Source organism: Panulirus ornatus, chromosome 1 (genome assembly GCF_036320965.1).
Source record: "Panulirus ornatus isolate Po-2019 chromosome 1, ASM3632096v1, whole genome shotgun sequence".
NCBI classification, from domain to species: Eukaryota; Metazoa; Arthropoda; class Malacostraca; order Decapoda; family Palinuridae; genus Panulirus; species Panulirus ornatus.
In genome coordinates this window covers 35,279,349-35,303,751 of record NC_092224.1, presented here as the reverse complement: position 1 = coordinate 35,303,751, position 24,403 = coordinate 35,279,349, and the positions used below count along the sequence as shown (strand labels likewise).

General features: G+C 48.8%; 1 protein-coding gene across 1 annotated transcript in view; it reads right to left on the bottom strand.

Moving 5' to 3' along the window:
- The window catches only part of ktub (Tub domain-containing protein ktub), a 599,936-nt gene that overhangs the window by 65,641 nt on the left and 509,892 nt on the right, over nucleotides 1-24,403 (bottom strand). Inside the window, exon 6 of the mRNA XM_071661614.1 lies at nucleotides 12,783-12,917. Within this exon, the coding sequence (XP_071517715.1) occupies nucleotides 12,783-12,917 (135 nt within the window). The remainder of the gene's footprint in view (nucleotides 1-12,782; nucleotides 12,918-24,403) is intronic.

The window sequence follows — 24,403 nt, the reverse complement described above, 5'->3', positions numbered from 1 at the left end:
CATTTACCACAGTGGTGGAAACAACGTTGCCACAGTGGCGAGAGGACATTACCACAGTGGTGAAACAACACTGCCACCAGGAACGACCCAGTTCCACATGGGAAAAGCTTTAACGGGGAGGACAGCATGATGCATTGCTAGCCCGCCACCAGGAGGAGAAAGTTCCAAGCGTGTGTGTGTGTGTGTGTGTGTGTGTGTGTGTGTGTGTGTGTGTGTGTGTGTGTGTGTGTGTCTGGACGATGGTAAGGTAGTCATTGCATGCCTCTGCCCCTCACCCCCCACATACACACACTCACACACACACACACACACACACCCACACACACACTGCGGGCACGTAAGATGTACTAGCAAGATCAGACGTACTGAATAAGTGAATTCCTCTAATGGACTACATCTGTGAATACTTAACAAAATCTAAATCATTAATGTTTCCTCGTGCATTACGACGTAATAACATCCCTCTTTTCAAATGATGGCCGGAGATTCCTCCCTGGAGAAGGTGAGTGAAATGAAGAGGAAACCTTACAGTTAGTTAATGCGACGGCAGATTCATGAGTAAAGGAACGTAGATTAAGATTCATAAATCGACAATGAGAACCCACAGGATGTGGAGGAAAAAATCTTGAACAAAGGAAAATACGATTTATTCTTACAACTGTACGTACGTATGAGTGTGGGTGTGTGTGTGTGTGTGTGTGTGTGTGTGTGTGTGTGGGTGTGTTGGGGGAGGGGAGAGAATGTTTTACACTCGTAGGGGACCATCAAACAATTCTTTTTTCTAACTTTTCTATACTATCAGCCTTTACATTCTTATTCTCTTCTCTGGTATTTGTAAAATGTCTCCTGGCTCATCTATCCTCACGTGTCTCGAAAATCCGTTCACCGCCAATACCGTCGAAGTGGTAAAGACGCTTTAGAGTCATATATATATATATATATATATATATATATATATATATATATATATATATATATATATATATATCAAAATCACTCTTTCCTCTTTCCTTTTCAATGGTGGACCAATCATCTACGACCTCTAACCTACCTTAACTGTGAATATCATCTTCCTCACCCTCCTCTGGACCATTCCTATTCACTGCATCTTTTCTTTGACCTCCGGTAAGCAAACTTGAGAAGCATGTTCTAGTGTTGGTTCGATGTAATCGCGGATTATATACAACCCTGGACGTTACCTTACCCATGCACACGAATGGACATTGGGTATCTGTCTGCAGACAATCTGTCTCCTTTATACCCGTCCTGAGGAAGGACTGCGGGCGACGGGCTAGGACATAGTGTGTGGACATACCAAAGGAATGGGACGCAGCCAAGGATGGGACAACCATGGCGGGGGGTCACCCACGGAGGGACGTCTATGGAGGAGACAACCTTGGAGGGGGACATCCCATGGAGAGGACGTTGATGGAGGAGACACTCCATAGAAGGGACACCTATGACTGAAACACCCATGGAGGAGACACCCACGAAGGAGATGCCCATGAAGGGGACGTCGATGAAGGAGACATCCACGGAGGAGACACCCCTGGAGGGGACATCCATGGGTGAGACACACGTGGAAGGAATACACACGGATCAGACACCCATGAAGGGAACATCCATGGAGGAGGGGACAACAACACCAATGTCCAGGGCATCCAAGAAGGGGACCCACTCCGGGTCCGGAGGGGACACAGGCCTCAGCCTGTGTTCCAGGCATCAATATATCGACATCAAAGGACTGAACGGAACACAGTACAGCCAGGGTTGCAGGGCAAAGGGTCAGATGTCTACCAGAGGACGTGGTTTATCATGCACCAGACACGACTCGCACACACACTATTGGCCCGACCTATAAGAGTGAAGTGAAAAAAGAAAAAAAATCATGAAAAAAAAATTATAACTATTTACCAAATACTTATCTCTGCTAGCTCTATCGAGACTAATATATGGAAGAAATAACGCCAAGGCTAAAGTGTAAACAAAATATCGAAAAAAATATTCTTTCTTCTATTTCTCTTCCATGATCTTTTTATAAAGTCATTTTTGTATGAAATTTACTTTCAAAATCTTGTTGTTGTCTTCATGAATCTTTGGAATATTGGTCAGATGATATTGTGGGGGAGAGAGAGAGAGAGAGAGAGAGAGAGAGAGAGAGAGAGAGAGAGAGAGAGAGAGAGAGAGAGAGAGAGAGAGAGAGAGAGAGAGTGTGTGTGTGTGTGTGTGTGTGTGTGTGTGTGTGTGTGTGTGTGTGTGAGTGTGTGTGTGTGTGTGTGTGTGTGTGTGTGTGTGTGTGTGTGTGTGTGTGTGTGTGTGTGTGTGTGTGTGTGTGTGTGTTTGTGTGTGTGTGTGTGTGTGTGTGAATATATATGAAGGGGATAGGCGCAATATCATCCACACATCCACCAACATATACTTACTCACCCATCCAGCAATAATCACACACACACACACAAACACACACACACACACACACACACACACACACACACACACACATATACACATACTGGGCAGAAATAGCCTCAAAGATAAGACTAAAAATCAGCCAAGAAAATAAACAAGTGTTCTTTTTGATGATTGTCTGGTATCATATTTTCTCCCACGGGCGATCTGTGAGAGATCCACGTTACTGATAGACGACACATCATTAAAAGACTTGCTGGAAGAACGTTTTGAATTACTTATTAACTGAAGGCACTCAGAAATATATATATATATATATATTATATATATATATATATATATATATATATATATATATATATATATATATATATATATATATATACGCCCAAACACGCACATATACTTACAAATACATATCAACATATACACATATACATACATATACATACATAGACAAAGACATATGTACACATGTACATATTGAAACTTGCTTGCCTTCATCCATTCCCGACGCTACCCTGCCCCAGAGGAAACAGCATCGCTACCTCCTGCTTCAGCGAGGCAGCGCCAGGAAAACAGACCAAAAAAAAGGCCGCATTCGTTCACACTCAGTCTCTAGCTGTCATGTATATATATAAATATGTGTGTGTGTGTGTGTGTGTGTGTGTGTGTGTGTGTGTGCACGCGATTTCCTATCTATTCCTTCAGAACTCTAGTAAGAGGAAAACCAATTTAGTGGTAACAGTTCCAGGTGTCACCCCCTCCGTCATGTGAGGACCGGGGAGAGGCGACACACACACCCCACACCTCCCCACACACACACACCGCCACCCAACAAAAAGGGATGGCACAGTTCAGCGGGAGGAGGGGATGTCTACACCACGGCAATGGGTTCCTTCGACACGACCATCTCCATGCCTTCCTGGGGCTCGTATATCAAGCGGTGGGAGGCGTGCATGTGTGTGTGAGAGAGAGAGAGAGAGAGAGAGAGAGAGAGAGAGAGAGAGAGAGAGAGAGAGAGAGAGAGAGAGAGAGAGAGAGAGAGAATGTTCAAATGAAAATACCGTCATCTCTTAAGTCACACATACTACATAAACACGAAGACGAATGAAAAATTTCGGTAAATGAGTCAAAAAAAAAAAAAAAAATAGGGGGAGGTTTAAAAAAGAAGAAATAACAGATATATTTTATAAGGTTCCCCCCCCCCCCCCCCCCCCCCCCCCGAGAGGGACACGGCAATACTAGCAACACACGAGGTATTGCTGCTGGGGTGAGGAGGGAAGTGCTGGAGGAGGAGGAGTAAACCCCAGCCACCACGGGGACTGGCCAGTATGGGAGGGTGGTTTGCAAGGGAAGGCCACTCCTCTCTACACTTCTCTATACAGACACGAGACGCTAGTTATAAAAAAGTTTCTGTAATATATATATATATACATATACATATACGATATTATTTCTATGTAAAAAAAAAATGTATCGGTATTCGAAAATATGCGAATTCCCCACGTCAAATTTCACATAGATAACAGAAAAAAAAGTCATTTTCTCCCTCAATACACAACTCATTTTTTCCCCCCCTCATGAAACACACTGATGAGAAGGGATCACCAGGTTGTTACTGCCAGGGTGTTGCATCACAACCAGTTCAGCGAGAGTGGTTCCGGCAGGAGCACCACCTCTGCCACACCAGCAGGGACGACGACGGGAGGTGGTATGCAACACAGAGGCCTTCCGCAGGGTCAATGCTGTATAATCCACTCAATCTTACGGGCGCAAGTTCGAATCCTGGACAGGGCCAGCAGCTGGCTCAAAGCCAACCCCTAGCTGCTCGTCCTCTCCCCCAATAAGGATGGTTGATGAAGGAGTTCCTGGCGAAAGCTGGGTGTGTACACTATTCAGGTTAAGTTATGGTATACGTACAATGTAAAGAGACGGGGGGTCAACACCAACGTAAAACTCGTTCCCCTTAATGTACATAAACCAGCAATCATATATAGGGGTTAGACGTGCGTAAAGTGGGCCGAAGGAGGCGAGGAAGTCTTCCATCTCAGTGTAGCAAGGAAGGTGTGGAGACGACCACAGTCTCGACACCACATTACGAGGAGGAGGGGAAGAAAAGTTATCTGTAGCAGAGGATGAGGAGAGTGTTGTTCCTGTACCTCACTATGGGTCCGGGGTGGATGGTGGTGCCATATGTGTAGCATGGGGGCGAGAGGACCACTATTCCCGTACCTCACTCTCTGGGTGTAGGGGACCACATGAGTACCATGGAGCAACAGGACCATCGTCCCTGTACCTCACTATGGGTGTAGGGGACCATTGAGTAGCGTGGGGCGATAGAGCTACGGCGCCCTACCACGCTGACGGAGGCAGTGTGGAGGCGACGTAAGCCGACAACACCGGGTCTTGGAGGCCAAACTCTGTCTGGTCTTGGGACGTCAACATGATAACGCCTCTATCAACACTCCTCACTCACTCACTCCTCCACTCTAACCCTCAAATCTTCATTTCACCTGAAATGACGCAAAAATATTTACGTTTCTCGAAGGTAAACGCGAGAGTCCTCTTCAAGGTTGAGGTTCGAGAGTTTACTGTGTAGATGATAACTTACGCTGATGACCTGTGAGCTAAACAACCCTCTGATAACTTAAGGCTAGTTATGATAACATACACCACCAGCTACATACAACAGCATGCACGAACGCACGCGAATGTGTCCCTGCTCATGGAGGAACACAGGACGTCTGGCGTACGGAGTGAGGAGGGTCTCCTCGGCAGGAGGAGGAGGAGGAGGTGGAGGTAAGGAGGCCTGCTGGTGCGGCTTATGTGGGAATGGGCGGGACACACGGGCGAGCGAGCCTCGTACCTGAGGACGACACTCTCCTGGACTGAACTACCCACAGCAGTCACACGTCCAGGGATGACCGGCCCCTTCTCCAGGACCGCTGCTCAACCCTGTGTCGATCTACCTCTCTCTCTCTCTCTCTCTCTCTCTCTCTCTCTCTCTCTCTCTCTCTCTCTCTCTCTCTCTCTCTCTCTCTCTGTGCCACTCACCCCACCGTGTTGCAACTCTTTCGCAACATCCCTGGCCCCCGCTCCATCCTTCCCTCCCTCACCTCATGGTCTCTCCCTCGTCTATACTCCTCCTACATTTTCCCTCGTTAGTATGTAATTCTCCACATATTTCCTCCCCCTCAATTCCCTCCACTCATCCCCCATACTCTCTCTCTCTCTCTCTCTCTCTCTCTCTCTCTCTCTCTCTCTCTCTCATCTCTCCGTTCACGCCTTTCATGAGCGGTACGGAGGATAGAAGATTCGAACCGAGCATGGACACCCGGGGGATAGGAAAGAGAAGCCGGCAATAAGACCCCGGAGCAGAGCGGCGTCTACAGCATCCTCGACTCCTCCCTCGACGAGTGGAGGTGGAGGTGGAGGTGGAGGTGGAAAGGCGGGTTCTCCACGGTAGCTCTCTGGTCTGAGTTTTGTTCTTGAGGTAAAGAGAGAGAAAACTTTGTAGAGGCCTTCCCCAGAGAGAGAAAACTTTGCTGGAGGCATGCCCCCAGACAGAGAGAGAAAACTCTGTGGAGGCATTCCCCAGAGAGAGAGAGAAAAAACTTTGTGGAGGCCTTCTCCAGAGAGAGAGGGAAAACTTTGTGGAAGGCCTTCCCAGAGAGAGAGAGAGAGAGAGAGAGAGAGAGAGAGACAGAAAACTTTGTAGAGGCCTTCCCAAGTGAGATAGATAGATAGATAGAGAGAGAGAGAGAGAGAGAGAGATTTGTCTGAAAAGCGCTTCTTTCTCTAGGCATAAGCAAGGTTATGGTCTTGATGGCATCCGTCCCTGTGTGCCTCTGAACTTGGACCTGTGCTCGCTCGTTTGCTCCATTTCTGTTTAAAAACCAAAACTTTCCCTCCAGTAAGACCCTTACTCTCTTCCCTGAGAAAGAAAGAGAGCGAGAGAGAGAGAGAGAGAGAGAGAGAGAGAGAGAGAGAGAGAGAGAGAGAGAGAGAGAGAGAGAGAGAGTGGGCGGGCGTCAGACGCCAATATCTGAACACCACACAGTTTAATACACACGGCATCATTGCCTTATGGGAACGCACTGTGGGATCAACAACGTTATCATGTTCGACTCCCGGACCCACATAAGCTCCCGGGGACTGAACCACAGTCCGGTAGGGACGCTGATAATTATCATAGCTGCGGGCCAGGAGGACGTGGGAGGAGGAAGCAAGAGAGCAGATGGCCGGAATATATGTGTGAGGTGGTCGAGTGGATTATATGAAACACAGCTGGCTGCTGCTGCCCCGGTGCACAGTAACCCGGGAATGTGAGGCGCAGGAGGGCCCACGGTGCTCAAGCGAGAGTCAACACTGCGAGTGAGAGAGAGAGAGGGGGAACAGGGGAGATGGAGTGTGGGAGGAGAGGGAGAGGTAGGAATGAGAGGGAGAGAGAGAGAGAGAGAGAGAGAGAGAGGGATAGGTGGGGGAGAAGGGAGAGGTAATAGGAAACCCGATGATATGAAGAGGGTGAAGAGGGAGGGAGGAGTGAGATGGAGAGAGGAGGAGATGGATGAGTGCTTGACAAAAAAACAAGGGCAGGGAACACGAGACGAAAGGAGTGGAAGGAAGAGAAGGGAGAGGGAGAGAAGAGGGCGGGGTGTGGGCGAGGGAAGAGGAGGGAGAGAAGAAAAAAAGAAAAGGGAGGAGAAATGGGGAAGTCAGGAGATACGATGATGGGAGACTGGTGATTGGAATTCAGAGACGAGGAGAGATGGGATCTAACGGGATGGGATGGTAGGTTAGAGGGCAAAGATGGGATCCAGCACCACCACCACAGGGATTGTGGCGCCTCACTACCATACTAGGCCACACATCGAAACTAATCCCTCCAACACTGTGAGCTTCACAGCCCTCACCACACGGGACGGAGGGAGGGAGGCACGACCGTGTTACTGACACCCTCTCTCTCTCTCTCTCTAAACGCTTTAACTCCTCCCTCAGCGTGGACCAACGCTGTACCACGCAACGAGAAGGCACGTATGATGGGCGCCGACGATCGCGGACGTTCTGGCGTCAGTGGACATGACCTGAGGTACACAGGAGGAAGGCAAGTCGAACAACAGGTAGTGGATGACTGTGGATAGAGTCACGGGGTTGAACTGGGGGGTCTCTGTCATCCTGTCTCTATCTACCTGAAGTTCGTAGAACAGTACGTGATCTCTCCAACGCATCCAATCATGGCAGAGGTTAGGATACAGGATACTTTGTGACTTGCAGGGGGACAAAACTTCCCAGTGATGGTAGATGCCTTGACGAATTCACTGACGTTAGACGCACGTATGCATGACGGACCCTGGCTGGCTGCCGGTCAACACCTCGTCTCCAACGAGGGTGGAGTCACTGAAAGACTTTCCCTCGGAGGACTTCGTCGTGGCGTTAAATGTACGTGAGAGAGAGAGAGAGAGAGAGAGAGAGAGAGAGAGAGAGAGAGAGAGAGAGAGAGAGAGAGGGAAACAAATGCCGCATTGATACGGACAATGAAATACGGAAGGGAGAGGTAGGGTGGCCAGTGAGGTATACAACTACATAACGGATGCCAAGAGGGGCTCAAATGACTGTGGTAGAGAGGGGTCCTCGTCGTGCTCGTCGTCCCCGCCCTCCCCCCCCCCCCCCTTCTCCCGTCCCACACACACCTGTAAATGGGACAACTTCTGAGGCAAGTGGGGAGGGGGTGACGTGCAGTGATCAGGAACACGACGTGCAGTGATTCAGGAACACGACGTGCAGTGATCAGGAACACGACGTGCAGTGACCAGGAACACGACGTGCAGTGATCAGGAACACGACGTGCAGTGATCAGGAACACGACGTGCAGTGATTCAGGAACACGACGTGCAGTGACCAGGAACACGACGTGCAGTGATCAGGAACACGACGTGCAGTGATCAGGAACACGACGTGCAGTGATCAGGAACACGACGTGCAGTGATCAGGAATACGACGTGCAGTGATTCAGGAATACGACGTGCAGTGATCAGGAACACGACGTGCAGTGATCAGGAATACGACGTGCAGTGATTCAGGAACACGACGTGCAGTGATCCAGGAACACGACGTGCAGTGGTGATCAGCAACAGCGTCTCCCCCAATACACCGAAGTACAACGAACCTCATCACAGAAAAGAATGTTAGGCGAAGAACTACGACGTCCTCCATCAGGTGCTTGCTCGCTCGCGCCCTACCTACATAGGCAAACTCCTGCTCTCTCTCTCTCTCTCTCTCTCTCTCTCTCTCTCTCTCTCTCTCTCTCTCTCTCTCTCTCTCTCTCTCTCACATGGAGTTCTGGGGCGTTGCCCAGATAACCCTCCGCCAGGCAGTCCACTCCTGCAGGCGACGACACGTCTAGATAGCCCGGCGGGAGTCCAGGTCGTACGCAGTCATTAAACCTGACCAAAGGTCGAAACGTCAAGGATTTTAATCCACCCACACCCACCCACACAGAAATACACACACACACACACACACACACACACACACACACACACACACACGCACGCACAACAGCTGGCAGTATGACCCATCCTTTCTAACATACGAAATCTCGCCCGAGAGTCGAAATAGCGCGGGACTCAGGGAGTTACGTCCACGTTCATTTTTCTCTCCTGTGAATGAATATATATATATATATATATATATATATATATATATATATATATATATATATATATATATATATATATATATATATATTTCTTTTCTTTCAAACTATTCGCCATTTCCCGCGTTAGCGAGGTAGCGTTAAGAACATAGGACTGGACCTTTGAAGGAATATCCTCACCTATATATATATATATATATATATATATATATATATATATATATATATATATATATATATATATATATATATTCTTTTTCTTTTCTTTCAAACTATTCGCCATTTCCCGCATTAGCGAGGTAGCGTTAAGAACAGAGGACTGGGCCTTTGAGGGAATACCCTCACCTGGCCCAATTCTCTGTTCCTTCTTTTGGAAAATTAAAAAAAAAAAAACGAGAGGGGAGGATTTCCAGCCCCCCGCTCCCTCCCCTTTTAGTCGCCTTCTACGACACGCAGGGAATACGTGGGAAGTATTCTTTCTCCCCTATCCCCAGGGATAATATATATATATATATATATATATATATATATATATATATATATATATATATATATATATATATATATATATTCCAAGCTTTCCCGACTTCCGCAATGCAAATACTTTTTTTTCTCTTGTATTCTTTTGTCCTTCCTGCTGTAGTTGTTGTAGGAGTGAGTAGAAGATGGAGGGAGGGGAGAGGAGGGAAGTAAGCGTCCTCGCTGTTTTTATCATTGTCTCCACTATCAAGAACTGTCGGAGTTCAGAATTAACCGAAAAAAAGCAAGTCACAGGACCACAGGTAACCCGTTACCTGTTGACCTGTGACCTGTGTATACAGGTAACCCGTTACCTGTTGTCCAGTAGGTACTCGTGTATACAGGTAACCCGTTACCTGTTGACTTGTAGGTACTCGTGTGTGTGTGTGTCTGTACCCCTGGGGATTAACTGAATGTTCCCTGCAGTAGCGTGTGACTGTACAGCAGACGTGCTGGTCTGACTGGCCAACACCCGGTTGAGGCTCCTGTCTACGGTTGAGGCTCCTGTCTACGGTTGAGGCCCCTGTCTACGATTGAGGCTTCTGTCTACGGTTGAGGCTCTTGTCTACGATTGAGGCGCCTGTCTCCACTCGAGGCTTCTGTCTACGGTTGAGGCTCCTGTCTACGGTTGAGGCTCCTGTCTACGGTCGAGGCTTCTGTCTACGGTTGAGGCTCCTGTCTACGGTTGAGGCTCCTGTCTACGGTTGAGGCTCCTGTCTAAAGTTATCTACAGTCAGGTAACGTGTGTGTACTGTTGTCTCACTTGCACTTGTGCCTCCTTCCTGCCTCCTTATCGTTCCATCGTCTTCTTATCTTGCTACCCTTATCTTCCTCCTCCTTGTCGATCTATCCCTTCCTTTCCTCCTTATCGTTCTATTCTCCCTCTCTATCATTATATTCGTTCTTTCTTATCTATCGTTCTGCGCTCCCTCTCCTGCTTATCGTTCAAGTCTCCCTCTCTCTCCCTTCTATCGCTCTACTCTCTCCCTTCCTCCTCATCGTCCTTACCCTCCCTCTCCTCCCTATAGTTCTATCCTCTCCCTCGCTCCTCATCGCCACCACCCCTCCTCTCCTTCCTATGTCTCTATCCTCCCTTTCCTGCCTATCACTCTACCGGAGAGAAGGAAGTATAGGGAGGAGGGATCCTCCTGCTTTACTATCCAGTCTATCCCAAGAAGGATAAGTGAGCTCAGGATACTATTACTATCCTCAAAAAGGTTACATATCCTTCCCATTTTTTTCCCACATAGACCTCCCTTCCCCATCATTGGTGTTTCTCCCTTGCCTCACTCACCTTTCCCAACCCTTCCCTTCCCTCCCACACTCTCCTAATCTTCCCATTTCCACCCCTCCCGTCGTTTTTTCCCCTCCCGTCGTTCTCTGACATGGAGCACCCCCACCTGCGACTGCTCAATACGTGTATATTACTGGGCCACTGAGGACAATGCAGTAATTATCGGGAAGCGCTGGTTACGGGTCGACCTCATGCGGCTCCAACACTTCCCCCAGGTGGCCCCCATGGGGCTCCAGCATTGCCTGAGTGGCCCCAAGGGGCCCCAGCACGGCCTGAGTGTCCGCAAACGCGGCCCCAGCACCACTGCCTGGATGGTGACTCCACCCCCACCACATGTGGCCCCCAGCACTACAGTTCCTCCACACAGGCAGACACCACCGGTGCTTCACTGGTGTGGCTTGATGTGCCCCATGGGTGACGTGGAGATAAGAGAGAGAGAGAGAGAGAGAGAGAGAGAGAGAGAGAGAGAGAGAGAGAGAGAGAGAGAGAGAGAGAGAGAGAGAGAGAGATTAAAGTGGCAAGAGGATTATCTCCCACTGATGTGCTACAAGAACCCAAGAGGATCTAGCAAATAGTGTGACGCACTGGACAACAAAGCTGATGAGCTGCGTCACCTGTGACGGAAGGTCTTCTGCGGCGACACGAGGTGACGGGCGTCACACAAACACACACACACACACAACCCTAGTAAGTAAAAGCGGTGCCTCAGCAGATGTTACACCAACCACAACAACCCTCCAATCCTGGTAGTTCTTACAACCAGATCAACAGTGTCGGGCGAGGTGGTGGTGGTACGACGTGGCGGCGCGTCCCTGACGTCGTTTGAAACAGACGAGGGTAAACACCGTGTGAGGATCCCCCACCCGCCTGTGTTCTGGGAATTCGCCTCCACAAGTTACACCTCCTCTGATGCCACACCGGGAAGCACCCATTCAAACCCCACCACCCTATCGGAAACTACTTCTCCGATCTCTTACCTCCCAAAGGTGGGCACGCCTTCGTCTATTTTCTCCAACTGCTTCCTTTTATTTTCCCCTCCGTCCTCTGCTCCTCCTCCTCCTCCGCCAGCGTTGGTCGGGGTTGAAAGACCCAAAAATGGAGTGTCTGATTCTCCCATCCACTCCGCTCCGGCGGTCTTCGCTAACACCCCCATCTACCACCACCACCCCCTCACTCGCTTCCCTTTAAACACCCCAAAAATTTTGCTCAAACACGGAATTTGTTGGCCTGACTCTCGAGCTTTTTCTCGTGTGCGAGGCCAGTACCTCGCTCGCCTCGCTGTGCGGGGATGTGTGTGTCTCCTCCGTCGGCCTCGTCCTCGTTTGACTCGTGTCCAACGGCGCTGATTCATTTCCTTACGATCCATCACCTGACTCACCCACCTCTCCTTCAAATCCCACTTGGACTCATCCCTCTCCCTCATGTGGACTCATCCCCCTTCCCATCGTCTGGACTCGTCCCTTTATCCATCCCTCTCCCCATGTGGACTCACCATCCCCCACATCATCTGAATTCGTCCCCTTACTCATCCCTCTCCCCATGTGGACTCACCATCCCCCCATCATCTGAATTCGTCCCCTTACCCATCTGGACTCATCCCTCTCCCTATGTGGACTCACTCACTCACCCATCCATCATCTGGGCTCGCTCCCCCCCCTACCCATCTTGACTCGTCCCCTTACCCCATCTTCACACACACACACACACTCGTCCCCTCCTCCACCCTCAACCCCTGTTCCCTCCCTCCCTCTCTCCCTTCCAGGAGCCTGCCTGCCTGCCTGCCGACCCGTCCACCTCCTCCCCGACACTCTCCTTCCCCTCCACCGTAGTCACTCCACGTCGTGCGGAACGACACCCCCCTCCCCTTCCCACCTTCCCACCCCCTGGGGTGGTGGTACTCACCGGTGGCTGTGTTGTCGTCCTCGTCGTCCGTGAAGTCCGAGGACTGTCCCACCACGGGCAGGACCTGCACCGTCGTCATGGCGGCGTCCGGACTCACGCCATCCGTCATGGCGTATTGCAGCGGCCCGTCGTAACCTAGAACAACAACAACAGGAACACGCGTTAGTCCTCACTAAGAAATAACACGTTAGTCCTCACTAAGAAATGACACGTTAGTCCTCACTAAGAAATGACACTTTGGTCCTCACTAAGAAATAACACGTTAGTCCTCACTAAGAAATGACACTTTGGTCCTCACTAAGAAATGACACTTTGGTCCTCACTAAGAAATGACACGTTAGTCCTCACTAAGAAATGACACGTTAGTCCTCACTAAGAAATGACACGTTAGTCCTCACTAAGAAATGACACGTTAGTCCTCACTAAGAAATGACACGTTAGTCCTCACTAAGAAATGACACGTTAGTCCTCACTAAGAAATGACACGTTAGTCCTCACTAAGAAATAACACGTTAGTCCTCACTAAGAAATACACAAACAATAAAATTCAAAAATTAACAAGACAAACATTTCAGTGTAAGGAAACATGATTAACAACGTGAATAATTAAAGATTAATTTACTCTGAGCCTTGTTAAGAGCTCCTTTCAAAATAGGTTTTATTCTCCTAAATATTTGAGGAGTATTTCTCTCTAAACAGATTTGCTCTCTTGGTACGTAATAAATATTCTTATGGTAATATTTATCAATAAGCAGATTTATTCCCCAATAATTGAGAAATATCGGTCTTGTAGTATTCCCCTCAGGGCAGGTGTATTCTCTAAATATATGAATATTATCGTTCAGGTAGTATTCCTCCTGGCTGACTCATTCCCTCAATATTTGAGAAGTATCGTTCGTGTAGTATTGCTCCCAGGACACCTGTATTCCTCAGGGAATATTCATTCCCCAATATTTGAGAAGTATATCGTCCTTGTAGTATCTCTCCCTAGGACAGCTGTATTCCTCAAGGAATATTCACTCCCCAATACACGAGAAGTATCTCTGGATAGTATTGCTCCTACGACAGCTATATTCCTCCTAAAATTTTAGAAGTATCGTCAGGTAGTACTCCTCTCAGATCAGCTATATCCCCCCCTCCCCAAAGTATTTCAGAAATACAGATCAGGAAGTATTCCTCTCCGATTCACTCCTCTAATATTTGATTAATATTGCTCGGTGTTATCTACCAGTGACAGTTCAGATCATGCGACACGAAGAAGAAGGAATATGTTAAGTCTTCATGTATAAATGGCTGCTGGCAGGAGACATCGTAATGAGCAGGGTAAGAGGTGGTGGTATTGGTGGTAGTGGTGGTGGTAGAGGTGGTAGTGGGGGTGGTGGTGGTAGTGGGGGTGGTGGTGGTAGTGGTAGAGGTGGTAGTGGTAGCGGTGGTGGTAGAGGTGGTGGTGGTAAAGGTGGTAGTGGTTGTGTTGGTAGAGGTGGTAGCGGTGGGGGTGGCAGAGGTGGTAGTGGCTGGTAGTACAGATGGTAGTGGTTGGTGGCACAGGTGGTGGTAGTGGTGGTGGTGTTGGTGGTAGAGGCAGAGGGGCAATTTCAAGAGGTTCTGGGAAGTCTGGCTGGGGCGTGTGGGACTCACTCCTTCAGCAGTAGGGGCTGAGGATGGGCTGGCTCCTCTGTAGAAGAGGAGAATTTACTTTTTGTTGTAAAGCATATTCATGGTTCACCTTGTGGCTTACACACGAAAGGACAAAATTAGCGCGTGCGTGCATTTGAATTTTCCGGGAAATCATCTCCATTAAAAATATACCAGTTATGTATATAATCTCCCTATTCATTTAAAAAAATATGGGGTTTATATGACTACCCTAAATCAGTGTTAGTGCTCAGTAACATCACGTTCACTTACGTAACCAAGTACAATTACATCTTCAAACTAAAGATAGCGAAACTGAGCACCGACCACGTATGTCCTCATAATGTTATCATCCTGTCTGAGTTTCATATCTGGTGTGTGTGTGTGTGTGTGTGTGTGTGTGTGTGTGTGTGTGTGTGTGTGTGTGTGTGTGTGTGTGTGAACCTCTCTAGACAATACTCGTGTATGTTTCAACCGTGTGGCCTTGGGTTCAGAGGGCGTTCAGAGCTCGTACTACATCATCACCTTCGCACTATCTACAACTGGGACGTACACCAATTAATAACAGGTGACCTTTCATTGACCAACGAGAAAGACTTCTTGTAAGAGCTTAAGAGCTGGAGGCGGAAGCTGGCTGGCTCGCTGGCTCGCTTGCTCTCTTGGACTTAACCTTGAAGGTATTGGGTTCGACGCCTGACCTTTCTTGCATGCTCATAAACCGAGTGTCTGGCTGGATCATGTGAGAATCCTTACACACACACACACACACACACACACACACACACTCCTCGCGATCTCATTAAAGTGAGTGGGTTAGTGCACGTCACGGGTGTACAGGTAACAGGGTTAAGAGGGAGAAGCCTACCACATATAAGACTACCACAAGGAAGACTGCCACAAAGCAGACTTTCACAAGGAAGACTACCACAAGGAAGACTACCACGAGGAGGACTACCACAAGGAGGACTACCACAAGGAAGACTACCACAAGGAAGACTGCCACAAAGCAGACTTTCACAAGGAAGACTACCACAAGGAAGACTACCACAAGGAAGACTACCACAAGGAGGACTACCACAAGGAAGACTACCACAAGGAGGACTACCACAAGGAAGACTACCACAAGGAAGACTACCACGAGGAGGACTACCACAAGGCAGACTACCACAAGGAGGACTACCACAAGGAAGTCTACCACAAAGGAGGAAGAGGAAGTGAAGCCACGAGCCTGAGAAGAATGGACAGCGGATACGCCAAAAATAAGGAAGTTACATCAGCAGAGAAAGAGATAAAACCATCACCCTTAAACGCCCCATCCTCCTCCCTCATTCGTCGAGTGACTCGCGTTTCCACTGATGCCCTAACACAGATCTAGGTCGGCCGCTGGAACGCATCCAGCGACGCTACACTCATACTGGGAAGCCTCAGCCTCCCACACGAGTGGGCTATACACACTCCTCTTGGCCCTCAAGATGTGGTAGGGGCCTTTGTCCCCACAGCCGCTGGGGTACCCCGAAATGCTCCAGGGCGCTACCATGGCGTCAAAGAGACCTGACTCTGAGGTAGATATACGTGATGGTGACACGTTACATCTTGTAACATTCTACATCACGACTCAGGTGACCGATGGATGTGAAAAGTCAATGATGAAGTTTAGAGTTCAGTGGCCTGAGGTAAATAGGCGCCATCGACAGGAACTTCGGGGCTCTTCTGCGGTACCTCTAGGCATGACACATCACACCTGAAGACACGTTCATACTTCCTGCGCAGCTCCTCCCTCCTACCCCCTGTTTACCTCGCATAGAAATCCACACCTTAGCGGCCCCGTCATCTCAAAAACACTACGTCTCCATACGTTATCATCAATCCGTAAAGACTGACACGCACAACATCGATAAAACGATCCAGCTCAGGGGAGACTGAGGCCTGTTTTACAATAAGCCTCCTATGACCAAAGGAGGAGGTACACGTGTATGCTACCCGTTCTGACTGGATGGCTACTGGCTGCCTGACCCAAGCCACACCACCAGTCTAGGCTGGAGAGATGAGGGGGCATCATCAATTACATTTAAATAAGTCCAGAAGACTAGAACGGCAGGTGAGTTGTGGACTTCTGGTCCTTCATATGTCCATTCCTCCTTCCTCCCTTCATATGTCCATTCTTCCTTCCTCCCTTCATATGTCCATTCTTCCTTCCTCCCTTCATATAACCTTTGTTCCTTTAAGAGTCAGGTGTACACAAGCAGTTACAGAGACCTGACTAATTTCCACTCCAAGATGGCCTTGATTTGGGTCATGTCATTTGCCCATACTGTGTCACTGAGTACAAGAGAAAAGTCAAACGAAACTACACCAATGCATAGTCAATGGCAATATATATACATCGGTATGTTCCCCTTTATAACATAAGAGCTGAAAACTATTTCGTTCTGTATTTCAAGCAAAGTAAAGTTCGGTGTGTGTGTGTGTGTGTGTGTGTGTGTGTGTGTGTGTGTGTGTGTGTGTGTGTGGGTGTTTCAGAGGATCGAACCTGGTTCAGAGGTTTACCATCACTGGTGACCATCATAAGTAAAAGCCAGGTATATATGCAGTGAGAGCATGTATGGCCTTGAGGTGTTATCTTGAACACCCGCTCACACACCCTAATGACCCTGGTAGCTGGTAAAAGCCCCTTATAACCCAACCCAACCACCACAACAAACCATCGTTCGACGCAGTCGAGCGAGGTCAAAATCAGGCATTTAGAGGTGTGTCGTATATAACCTTTATGCATATCTCTTCTTACATATACATTACGTTGCACGGGTCTCGCTCGCTGGTAATGATTCTCGACGTCAGTAATGTATATTTCTCACGAGCCAGGTCGAAAGTCTCATCAACGAGGCCTAATTGAAGACCCCAACAGAAGTAAAGGTATCATGTATTCTATCAAAAGAAGGGCGTCAAACATGCCACGCTCTGTACCTACACCTCCGAGGGGATAAAATGCCAAATTTACGCAAATCTTAATCTAAGTTTCCGATGCTATTTGCATATAAATTGCCATCAGCCTATTAAAAGGAGGACGGGTTTCCCCGGGCCATGGCGGCCGCGGGGAGGAGGAATTCTGTGGCAGGACGAGTGATACAAGAACCTTCAAGATGCATCAGACTTCCCTCGTCTCTACCTCAGTAACCGCGTCTACCTCAGTACTTACGTCTACCTCAGTAACAGCGTCTACCTCAGCAACAGCATTTACCTCAGCACCTGCGTCTACCTCCTTGGTAATCTCGGTTTAACTTGCGTCGCAATCTTACCATCTCACATAAACACTGTCATCCAATGGTGTATGTAGACGACATTTTACGTGACACCTATGCCATCTAGTGGTGTGGGGGGAGCACTACCATACACCAGAGACATCTAGCGACAACACGCAGAAGTAAAAGCACATAAGTAGAGCCATCTGGTGGTGTTAGCGCGGAGTCGTCATCTCACACGACGCAAATTGTGGCGCCAGGTCGTGTTTGGGAACAAAATACTTCTCTCTTGACACCGACGTATATTGCTGGCTCGTATGTTTCGACATTCAACACAGTGACGCCACTGAGGGTGGTGGTGGGGAAACACCACTACCCTCCCGTGACCCAAGTGCCATTTCGTGTGTATGGAAGCGTAACTAGAGCCATCTGGTGGAGGGAAGGTTCACTATCATTGCTTTTGTTTTTCAGTCGTTACTGCAACGATGCGGTTAACTGTATGCCCCAATCATGGCGACCTCGGAATTTATATATATATATATATATATATATATATATATATATATATATATATATATATATATATATATATATATTCTCAGCCTACGCCAAGTACCCGTTTATCGACCAGTCCTCGAGGGAAAGAGAACATGAGCCGAGCGCTTCGTCCCGGGATTCGAACCCTGACGCGACCCACGCGTGATTTCACACTCACGCCCACGCCACCCACTACAACCAATAACAACACTAATTACTGAGCTGGATGAGAAGAGAGAGAGAGAGAGAGAGAGAGAGAGAGAGAGAGAGAGAGAGAGAGAGAGAGAGAGAGAGAGAGAGAGAGACCGTCTCAAGCATAATATGCCGTGATGTCCCCCACTCGTCAAGGCTCCTCCTCCTCCTCCTCCTCCTCCTCCTGCTAACGAGAGGAGAGCGGCGGCCAAGTTAATAACGTCAGAAGACGGTCAACAACGCTGCCTCGTTCATGATAAAGCAGGCTGGTACAGGCAGGCGGGCAACCTACCCTTGCTTAATGACCTCCTTCTCCCTCCCTCCCTCCTCCTTCCCTCCCTCCCTCCCTCCCACCCTCGTCGGCTCCCCTCCCCCTACAAAGGGGCCGCGACTTCCCAGGGAAGAAGGGAACCTGGTGGCATGCCGATGGTTCACAGAGAATTCGAACCACAATGGAAGAGAGAGAAGTGAGGGGTGACCCGGTCACAACCATTAAGCTTTTAAAAATCAGTTTGAGGATGCAGCTGGCGGTGACCAGATCTTCGAAAGATGTAGTCACAGAGGCCACAATGAAAACAGAAAGTTTATTACAGTAGATGTAAAGAAGTATTTCTACACAGGATACGAGAGGTGGAAGAGGAGGATACACTGGGTGAAGAAATGGTACACGTGAGGACGGCAATGAGAACTCTGTCAAAAGCTGTATGAAAGTAAAGATGGTTAGAGAGAGATGGGTCATTTCGAGTGTAAAATGGACTCTCTCTGCACAATACAAAAAAAAGGTGATTATAAGCAGGTAATTACAGTTGAATAATTACTACCAAGTTAATTACAAACAGGTAATTATAAACAGGTGATTACACATATGTAATCACAAGCAGGTGATTACAAATAGGTAATTACATTAGCACATGTACTCGCATACGCACACATGCAATACCACAGGAACACAAGACCAGAAACACACACACACACACACACACACACACAAGCACAGATAAAAACTCTCACACACACACACACACACACACACACACACACACACACAACAATCAACAGACACACGAACAAAAAACAACACGGACATCTTACATCCAGTAATCCTTTGTTGCATTACGACAAAGAAAACCTTTGATTTCTCGAGTCCTGAGGAATATGAAATTTCCGAGAACACCTTTTCGGTCAAGCGAAAATTAAAAAAAAGAAAAAAAAAACATAAGAGAGCTTTGAAACAGAGAATACCTATGATGAGAAAGCTCAACGCTGGAGGTGGCGATGATGCAAATAGTTCCAAATCCCGACAATCGATGGCGTTATCAGTCGTGTGTTTTCTAAGGTCCAGGGCATCTGTATATACCACCACCACGTCACCATCACCGAACACTGGCACAATGTTCTTGATTTCACACACACACACACACACACACACACACACACACACACACACACACATACACGAATGCATCATATATACAACCAAGGTCTCCTAAACCTGTGATTTAATGAAAAAAGACAACACCACTACAGCTAAATTAACAATAAAGCAAACAAACAATCAATAAACACAACATGAAAAAAGAAATCAACTTGATGAATTTTACGTTTTCTTTGGCTGGCTAGCTCTGCCTCCCCCCTCACTCATCTCTTCCCCATAACTAGTCAACATGACACACGCAAACCTCCGAACAGCCAGAACAAAGCGCTGCCTAGAACAATAGACTGTATCAAATACACACACACACACACACACACACACACACACCTACAACGCTCCTCCACCACAGACAACACCACCCACTACCTCCCACAACGCCGACCAACGCCACATGCTGGCTCCCTCCCTCGCGCCCCCCTTCGCGCCCCTCCCTCCCTCCCTCCGCCTAGACAACCATAAATTCACTTCACCCGGGAAATTATTGAAGTCCATTTTGGCCGGACTACGACATGGCCCTCCACACACACACACACACACACACACACACTGGCCCAAGCCAGGCACCCATATATCGACCAACCCCGAGGGGAAGGATGAACACCTAGGTTGGGTGTTGGCCGCCTGACACGTGTCCAGTATTCGAACTCACGCAGGCCCGCCGACCCCAGGGGTGGTTCGTGTGTGTGTGAATTCTAATGTATGCTTATGTATGACCTACTTAATGTATGCCCGAGGAAGGTACATATCATTTTACATATATGTGTACATGATACGTGTATATGTAGTGATACGTGTATGTGAACACATCGTGCGTCCGTGGCTGGGGTGTTTACATAGAGAAATCTTCATACATGGCCATGGGTGGAGGAGGAGGAGGAGGAGGGAAAATGTTTGTATGGTCAGGATGTGAGCAGCACAGTGGAGGGCGGAGGGCGTCAATTCCGTATCCCGGTCCCTCCATACACCACACAGCAGCAGCAGCAGCAGCACCCTCCTCTACCACACACACCGTCACCACCACCACGCATTCTCTCTCTCTCTCTCTCTCTCTCTCTCTCTCTCTCTCTCTCTCTCTCTCTCTCTCTCTCTCTCTCTCTCTCACACACATAGAAGGGTACATACCAAACTCGATCACAGTGTCCCCCCCTTCACGAGCACCCACGAGGGTAATGTAATCACCAGCAACCACTTTACTCCCGTCCCTCACCCGCCTAATGACTCCTTCCCCTCCCTCCACCTACCACCATTACCTGACCTTGGGTCGTCGACGGCGAGGGTGGTGTGACCTCTGGGTCGTCGACGGCGGGGGTGGTGTGACCTCTGGGTCGTCGACGGCGGAGGTGGTGTGACCTCTGGGTCGTCGACGGCGGGGGTGGTGTGACCTCTGGGTCGTCGACGGCGGGGGTGGTGTGACCTCTGAGGTTCCCGGCAATCTCCACTCCACCTCAACCCCCCGACCCCCCCCCCCCCCACCACCCCCCAACTGAGGGTGTGTAATGTTACGTGTTCTCCTCCCCACCGCTTGAACGCCAGCCTCACTCCTCCTCCTCCACCCCACCGCTTGAACGCCAGCCTCACTCACTCCTCCTCCTCACCGCTGAACGCCAACCTCACTCCTCCTCCTCCTCCCCACCGCTGAACGCCAGCCTCACTCCTCCTCCTCCTCCCCACCGCTGAACGCCAACCTCACTCCTCCTCCTCCTCCCCACCGCTGAACGCCAGCCTCACTCCTCCTCCCTACCGCTGAACGCCAGCCTCACTCCTCCTCCCCACCGCTGAACGCCAGCCTCACTCCTCCTCCCTACCGCTGAACGCCAGCCTCACTCCTCCTCCCTACCGCTGAACGCCAGCCTCACTCCTCCTCCCCACCGCTGAACGCCAGCCTCACTCCTCCTCCCCACCGCTGAACGCCAGCCTCACTCCTCCTCCCTACCGCTGAACGCCAGCCTCACTCCTCCTCCCCACCGCTGAACGCCAGCCTCACTCCTCCTCCCTACCGCTGAACGCCAACCTCACTTGCAATTATGCAGGACAATTGGTTTCTGCAGCCTTGGCCTCAAGGTGTCTAACTCAGGTATACTTTTCGTCCTCTTCGTCTTCTTCCCCCAGCATTTCATCGAGTCCTTAGTATTGCGCTGCTCAGATGAGGGAGTTGGAGACCCCCCAGCACAGCAGTGATGAAAACACGCACACACACACACACACACACACACACACACACACACACACACACACACAAAGAGTTGTGCAAGTGAACAACTTACCACTCTCTCAGAGTTAGGCTATGTGGTATGTCGTTTTCAGCTAGGCAGGCTATGTGCTATGTCGTTTTCTGTTAGTTAGGCTATGTGTGTTATGTTAACTACTGTATTGACTGTAACTAGTCGTCACATAAGGTATAAACCATACTATGTGCTTAGTAAACACCCGTGTATATCTAGAGCCATCTACATGTACCGTCGCCGCCACGTCCAACCCGGACACAGCCAACATTGTCAAATCCTGTCTTTCCGTGAGGTGTGAACCCCCGGGGTGGGGGAAGAGAGAGAGAGAGAGAGAGAGAGAGTATCGACTCACTGGCTTCGAAGCTTCATTAGTGACCTGGGGTATGGAGCGGGTGGAGGGGGGGGAGTGGGAGACGACTGGGGGCCACCGGGGTGTGAGGGATGGGGGTAACAAGGTAAACTAAATAAGGAGGAGAGAGAGAGAGAGAGAGAGAGAGAGAGAGAGAGAGAGAGAGAGAGAGAGAGAGAGAGAGAGAGAGAAGTACGCTGATACCTGACGCAATATTTTACGAAGCAAATATTAGAAATGAGTAGCAAATAAGAAGCAATTATGACGCAAATAAGTAGCGAAGATACTGTGAGCGGCGTTTTTTTAAACCGCAAATTTAGGACGTTCTTCGCAACTTGGTGCTCCCTACCCCCCCTCACCTCATCCCTCCGGTGTAATTACCACACACACACACACAGAGCACACACACACACACACACACACAGGCCACGTCCATCCCTCCGTCCACGGAAGCCAATGTTACAAACTCGAAGGTCGTGGCCTTTATACCAGCTGGGCGTTGATAAAAGATGCATTTGAACAGTTACTCAACCATTCTGTTCTCAGTATAATTACCCAACGAGCTGTCAAACATTTTGAAGCACTGGTAATATGCAAAAGGAATATCATTTTTGCCTCGCATCATCATCTGCTCCTCGTAAGGTCTCACAGTTTACAACCTGTTACAACAGCATGGTGTTGTTGGCTGTGGGGTGAGGGCGGTGTGCATGGTGAGGTGTTGTGATGATGATGTCAGACGAAGGGGTGGGGGCTCAGCACACCACACAGGGGCTGAGCCCCGTATGTTGTGGTCGGTCAGCAATCTGTATCATGGGAATGTAGATAGTGTATTGTGGTGGTGGTTTGGTCTGGATAAAGCATAAAGTTATAGCATTCTGTCCTCCGCTGTGTCATGTTGAGAATATAACCTGTGGTCCATGTTAGCTTTCCACAATACCTAAGAGCATGTAACTGTTTGTCGTTGTCTGTTACGAAGTGATTTATACGAGCTCATTTGATGACGTTAATGATATGCAAGGTTTAATAAGAGATTATAAATAAGCATAACGTGAGGCAGAATTAATAAACTAGTTGGCTGGATGATGAATTGTCGGCTGGCTTGATAATGGATACTATCATTTTTCCATTTATCATAATCATTTTCTGGTTGTAGGATGAGTGCGATGGCGGTGAGTATAATCAGTAACTTATTTCAAAGCTCGTCTCCATGGCGGAGTAATATAGAGTGTTCCTTGTCATCTTTTCCAAAGCCAGACTTGATATCTGTAGGTATCACTCATGACGACCCCGAGCTAATATGTGACCCATCCCACAGTGACCACCACCACCAGAGTACCTCATTCCCACTACACTCACGCCAACTCACTTCCATCACACTCACACCACCACACTCCCATCACACTCATGCCACCACACTCCCATCACACTCATGCCACCACACACCCATCACACTCATGCCACCACACACCCACCACACTCACGCCACCACACACCCACCACACTCACGCCACCTCACTCCCATCACACTTACGCCACCTCACTCCCATCACACTTACGCCACGACACTCCCTCCCACCACACTCATGCCACCTCACTCCTACCACACTCACGCCACCGCACACCCACCACACTCACGCCACCTCACTCCCATCACACTCACGCCACCACACTCACGCCACCTCACTCCCACCACATTCACACCCCCACAACACTCCAAGAAATTTTTTTCGCCTACCATTGGCTATGCTTCTTACCTACTGATCTCCATCGCATATGTTCAAATATACAGGATGTTCAACATTACAGGAAACCAATGATGTTTGCGTTCTGACTAAAACATTCATGAGAAATGTATAACCACGAAGGAACACTCACCTATACAGGGTGCAGTCAAACATACTGCAGGACTCTTAACATAAAACTTTAGGGAATATCATAATTCTGTGTTGTTATATGGATTGTATCATAAATACATACATCCTTTTATACACTCGAAAATTACACGTTAC